General features: G+C 41.8%; 1 protein-coding gene across 7 annotated transcripts; it reads right to left on the bottom strand.

Moving 5' to 3' along the window:
- Positions 1–456: 456 nt before the first annotated feature.
- LOC149210985 (uncharacterized) lies at positions 457–2,743 on the bottom strand. Of its 7 annotated transcripts, XM_089394506.1 has the most exons (4): positions 2,494–2,728; positions 2,317–2,384; positions 1,576–1,812; positions 457–1,276 (listed from the first exon to the last, which is right to left on the bottom strand). In XM_089394506.1, exons 2-4 carry the CDS (start codon positions 2,354–2,356, stop codon positions 1,218–1,220), a joined length of 336 nt encoding a protein of 111 aa, XP_089250632.1. In that variant the 5' UTR covers positions 2,357–2,384; positions 2,494–2,728; the 3' UTR covers positions 457–1,217. The 7 variants fall into 7 exon arrangements, 5 of the variants coding, with proteins under 5 accessions (XP_089250632.1, XP_089250631.1, XP_089250634.1 ...); XR_016252325.1 differs by having other exon boundaries at positions 1,576–2,028; positions 2,317–2,717; XR_016252326.1 differs by having other exon boundaries at positions 1,576–2,014; positions 2,317–2,716.
- Between the last annotated feature and the right edge of the window lie 3,257 nt (positions 2,744–6,000).

Here is a 6,000-nt window from a genome sequence, read left to right as displayed (position 1 = left end):
TATTGGATCCAAATATGCCCAGGTTTTAAAACTTTTACTTCGGCGACAATTGACTTGACGAAATATAACAGGAAAAAATATTAGTAGGAAAGAAACGATGCTAAAAATATATATAGTACATACATTATATGTCCAAAACTATAACCGTAAATTTATTTTATTTTTTGATTCTTTACTCCAGTCCCAGGATCCGAGGATTGAGCCATGTGGAACCAAATATTTAAACAATGAAACATGTTGAGAACCATCTGGGCTCCTCACGAGGGCACGAACTTATTTCCAGAACACGAAGGCCATTTGCCTCATGACCCTATTTTCCAGAAAACAAAATGCAATACGTGGATGAATACCATGCAATACGTGGATGGATTAGCAACGTTCCTTCCAGGTTTTCTATAGTTCAAATTGTGTTTAAGAATGTTTTTTAGCATTGACCACTCCGTCCCTGGTGCCTGTTTCAGATTCAGCGAGCAATCATCTTTGCAGGCACTACAGCCTTCTCTTCTGCAGATTCAGCAAGCAATCATCTTTGTGGGCACTACAGCCTCCTCTTCTGCAATGGATTCCAAAGATCAAATTTTTCCAACATCTGAAGCCGGCACTTCCAAGTTGTAAGCAATCTGGCTCTCGAATTTGAAGATTTCACAATTAAAGAAATTGTGACGATGAAATTGATTTTTATTTCTTATTCTGAGTTTTTATTTCTTATTCTGAGCAAATTGATTTACTCGACAGAGAGATTTAGAGAAGGTTTGCTCAGCATGGATAGTGGGATGTTGGAATGGCAATGGGATTTTTGGTCATCACCGAACATGATATTGGATGCTCTCGGTTTGTGACTGAAACAACAACGGCTAAAGATGATTTCACTTGGTTAAAGGTGAGAATTCATCGTACAGACAAGCCTATTCAACTCTCATAGCTCGATGGCTATTTGACTGAGCTTGGCATGCTGGTAAGTAAGGTGGTTGGCCAGGATAGTGGCAATGGCTTGGCATGAGGTGCGACATGCATAATGCAGAGAAAGGCGAACTTATTATGTTGAAATAACAGAATGCCAACCCTTGTTATGTTGAAAGAACAGAATGCCAACCCGGTAGGGAACCCACTTGCTACTTTGCTGGCGCTTGAGAATAACTTCAATACAGGGGCAGTCGAACTTGCAACTTCTAGCCTAGCTGGGGCTAGTCAGTGCCAGAAGGGCAGTTGATAGTCAATCATAGCCAGTGCTCATTACCTTTGCCGAAAGGTAATAATCTAATAATCTGGTAATATTCTGCATGTAAGAATTTCCAAAAGCACAGTCATTAATAACCTCTTAATATTCTGCATGTAAGAACTTCCATACATTTTTTGTCTGCACAGGTATGTTTTTTCACAGTGAATCTAATTATATACTTCAGATTTAACATGGATACAATCTGAACATTGATACAATAGGTAGAGTTGAAGGAAAGAAAAACGTAATGAAAAGTAATTGGTTTGCACGAAACCTGTTACGGCCCCAAAACATAAACCCTAAAGAGTCGATTTTCAGGAAATTAATGACAGAAAAGCAATGAATTGAATACTGACCGCGAAATGGGAGAGATTGACAATGGTCCAGGCGGTGCCAGCAGTGCATCCGAATAGAGAGAGTACGATGATCCATGTGAAGAAGAGTATGAGAATGTAGGTCGTCCACACGCCGGGATACATAAACCATGATGTGTTCTTGTTCAAAAACAGAGGAAACTATATTTCCATATGACTCTGGTGGGTAACCAATGGAGGATCGTTGAACCCAGTCAACAGTGGCACAGTGCATATGTTCTGATTAGAGCACATGAAGTCAGGAAATTTCGAAATCATACCAAGTCCTGTAGGGTCAAGAAAAACCAATACAAGGACAGAGGGGGATATGACCTAGAATAATTCATTCAAAACTGTCATAAAGTCGTAAACATCAGTACTGGAAAAAGGGAAACCCCAATACAGGTCGAGAACGAGTGTCACGAGCCGATAGGAAGGTAGCCTGTCACAGATAGACTAAAACGGAAGTAAATCTGTGGAGGAAACTGGTCCTACCCCGACCAAGGGCCACAAAATAAGAAATTAGAAACAACAGGTCAAAACCAGAGGCCGCTTTCACCACATCAAAGGAAAATCATTTCTGGTAACGCTATTCGCAAATGATGAAGGAGAAAAAAAACAATGAATAGAGAGATTCCTAATCAACAGTACCGCCCTCATTCTTAACGCAGACATTTAGCACTCGAATCGGAAAACCAGGCGATAAGAGTCAACGAGGTAATGTAGGCAAAGGGTTTCACATACCTATAGACAAATGAACCCATGACGCGACCAGGGCTTGCATCTCGTCACACCTGACCAGTCCCTCTTTCCTGTTAACACAAAGAAAAATGGAGATTAGCATCCGAAACATATTCTACAGCTCAATTGGAAGCAAATAAACCCAAGACATCAAGGCAGTAAAACAAGCCGTGGAGTTACAGGACCCCCCAATTTTCCGGGACGAGGAGGCTTTTCGGGGGCGAGGAGGCGAGGGAGGGGAATCTGCAGCTTGACGGACCAAGCCGAAACCAGTGGCGGAGAGGCTCTTCTGACCAAATCGAACACCAACAAGCAGGTAAGTTGCTTTAATGCAACCGCTGCAGTGCATGCAGCCTGCATGCTGAACACTTGCCGCCGCCTGCATGCTGAACACTTGCCGCCGGAGAATATGCCAAACCTTAGCATATGCCTGTTTGCAGAAACCTTAGCATATGAATTGATGAATTAATGTTAGCATTAAAATCAGACCACTGCCGGTCACAGCGAAACATACACGCCTATTTCCGAAATAACCTAAGCTTTGGCCTCTCCCGCCTCGGGAAGAGGCCAAATAAGATGGCAGTCCTTCGGCATCCTGGCGGGGAGGGCAGACATCCTTGAAACCTTGATCTAATCGCCAAACAGCACTCCGAATTACTAAAAATCGATTCCTAAAAGGGGTGAAGTAATGCTAACTAGGGGTCATATCGATTACTATAGTCCCTGCCGGATGCCAGAGGGAAGGGACTAATAAATGAAGGGAAAGTTACTGGGCAACGACAACAAGAAATAAAGTATACGGAGAAAAAATGATTGACTTTGAACGAAAGGAAATTGATGTGCTTCAGGTGGGAGTTTAGAAAAATTAAATGGAGATATGTTTCGCTTGCATCTCCTCTTACAGAAAGATGTTCCGCTGTGAAGGATGATGATGCTTAGGGGTGTGTTACTGCATAAGGAAGTTTCGTATATTGTGTGGTAAATATTTGGAAAATGCACCCATCAAACCTTCCCAAGAATAATATAATTACTATTTTCTCAAGACTAGAGTTGCAAATACAAAAATAAATGCATTTTTTTGAAAAATAAAAATATATATTTAATTTTTTCAATTTATTTTCAAATAAAAGTTTACTAAAATCATTAATATAATCTAAACCTACTTTTACATATTTTATATTATGAAAAAAACTAATACTTTCCAGTAACCATCATTGAAACTTCAACAAAGACATTACTTACGTTCCTCATCTTATACAGTATTAAACTTTATAAAAATAGGTGAAAGGGACTCTCTCTGATATAAGATAAGAACTATTTCCAAGAAAAAATCGTGTCCACCGACTGAGGAGAGTAGGAAATACCACCACAAACAAGAATTTTAAATTAAAAACGGTGGACCACCCATGATTCATCCGACCCATTCACATCATATTGATAATCACTACGGTCAAACATGTTCCTGTCACAATTATTTTGATGTGCCTTGAGTGTCATAGCGTCATAGGCCTCTTATTGGATTTTTCTCATTTTCATCTTCCTTCTCTGCTCGAGGCTGTCTTCCTAAACATATCAAAAGCAAGTAGTTGGGACAAGGGTCGTTATGACAGAAGTCAAACCCTTGAAGCAAGTCTGTAGCATTTGACTTGATTTTCTGATTGATAGACTCTTCCAGAAATTGTGGTTGTAGGGGCGATGTATGCCAGTGAGGATATTGTTGTATGTTGTCGTTGAGTGGATCTATTGTAGACATTATAAAGACAGATTGCTATGATATAGTACTAAGCACTGCTGGTCCATCATTAAGTGATGAGTTTATGTTGAGTTCTCTATTTCAGGGTTACACTCCGTATATCAAACCTTGTTATCTTTGAAAAGTCATTTGAAGGCTTCATTTGCAGTGAGATTATTGATCTATGATTTTGTACTACCTCATTGAATAGGTGTCATCTACAGCAACCAAGGGCAGAGTTTTGTGCGACAAGTTTATATACTTGTCTATGAATTGATGTCATCTATTAATTTGATGCAAGGATTGTTGTTGATTGTTTGCATTAGACATAGATTAGATTTAGAGATTTGTTTTGATAGTATTGACACCTTATCCTTTGTAAATGCCTATGATAGAGCAACTATTGAGTTGGTATTGTTGACGTTGTTGATCTATAGACATGTATTGATGAAGTTGAGTATGAGTTCACATGCTAGGGTTTCAGGGATAAGTCTTGTGTTCGCTTAGTGGGGCCTGACCTAGGTTCGGAAGTGATTTAGCTAAGCATATCCTGGTACCACTGGGCCTTTCAGCAACAATCCGCAGAGCGCGGACTGAGGTCTCACCCAAAGTAGTATGCAAAGGTGCTAGAACCAGGTTTCTGCACCTAGGGAATGTTTGATATGTGGTGATTGGTATGCGATGCAACCTTTGCACTTACTGCACTACGTGCACCTGCGGGCACCCTACGCCCTGTGATATTGTCTTCACACAGTTCTAGCCACAGCATGACCCGTGTCATTTACCCAAGTCTTCCTTAATTAGTCTCCGTTAGTTGATTACTTAGATTAAATTCACATATAAGCATTCATACATGTATTTATCAATTGTGCGCAGTAAATAATAGAGGAAAAGTAATGCATAACATCAAGATATAGATTCAAGAATAGATGCACAGAATAAATTTCTCTTTATTAGCTTCAATCACAAGTACAGACTCAACTCTGCCCTGCGTACTCAGCTGCAGGGGTCCACGCACTCAGCTGCAGACTCTACTAGGCCTCTGCGCACTCTGCTGCAGAGCCTCTTCCTACTACTAAGACCCAATAATCTTCAACTTTCACTCTAGGCTCTTACCATGCCTTCGCTATTCTATCTATTCTCTACTAAGCTTCCAGACTACTATCTTTACACTTAGAGCCTCGCTCTATTTATACAATCCCATGGTCCGCGGACCATGGGTAGGCCAACACAACTTTACATTATTTTACAATTCTTAGGGCAAACAACCTTATGACTCATCCTAGACTTTCGCGCTCCATGCCCGCACTCCGCGGAGTTCTACACCATCTTTGACCAAAACTTGGGCTTTGAGCCCCAAAACTTGCTGCGGGGGATCCCATGCCCAACACGCCCCCAACAAAATCATTGTGACTCATCCCGAGTCACTTTGCTAGTGCGACGATCATTGCGCGGAGTCCATCCAGCAGGTCTCGCGCAGCTTGGGTGTCTGCAGCACACTGTTTCATTGTCTGTTGTGCAAGCTTTCCTTCAATGGTAGTTGTAAGTGTGAAAGCTTCATCGATCCATGGTTGGATGCGCGCTTTAAGCAAGGCTTCTTTTTTCACGCAACATCTAACTGGGCCTTCAGTGCCCTTCCCTGCTGCAGTTTGGCGAGTCGTTGAGTAAGGACGATCGTTTGCACGGTCCCCTGGACACTGTTGTACTCCTACTGCAACTCGCACACCTCTGTGTCTAGGTGCTGTAGGTTTGGATCTTCAGGTATGTCAGCATGGTGCAGTCCTGTACTACTTGGCCAATTTTCTCCAACCATGTTTGGATAGCGCAGGCGTGTTTCTCTCTGACCTCTAAGGTCGTGGAAGGTCGTGCCTTCAACCGTAGCTCGACGATCTGCAGATTCAGCTCAAACTGAACCTTCATCGTTTCCTCCCTGGCCTCGCGGACTCCGGCCGCCC

The sequence above is a fragment of the Pinus tabuliformis genome, chromosome 1_2 (genome assembly GCF_031772625.1).
Source record: "Pinus tabuliformis cultivar Carrire ecotype Pingquan chromosome 1_2, CPIR1, whole genome shotgun sequence".
NCBI classification, from domain to species: domain Eukaryota; kingdom Viridiplantae; phylum Streptophyta; class Pinopsida; order Pinales; family Pinaceae; genus Pinus; species Pinus tabuliformis.
Note: the sequence above shows the minus strand (reverse complement) of the source record. Positions and strands in the feature narration are given on the sequence as shown.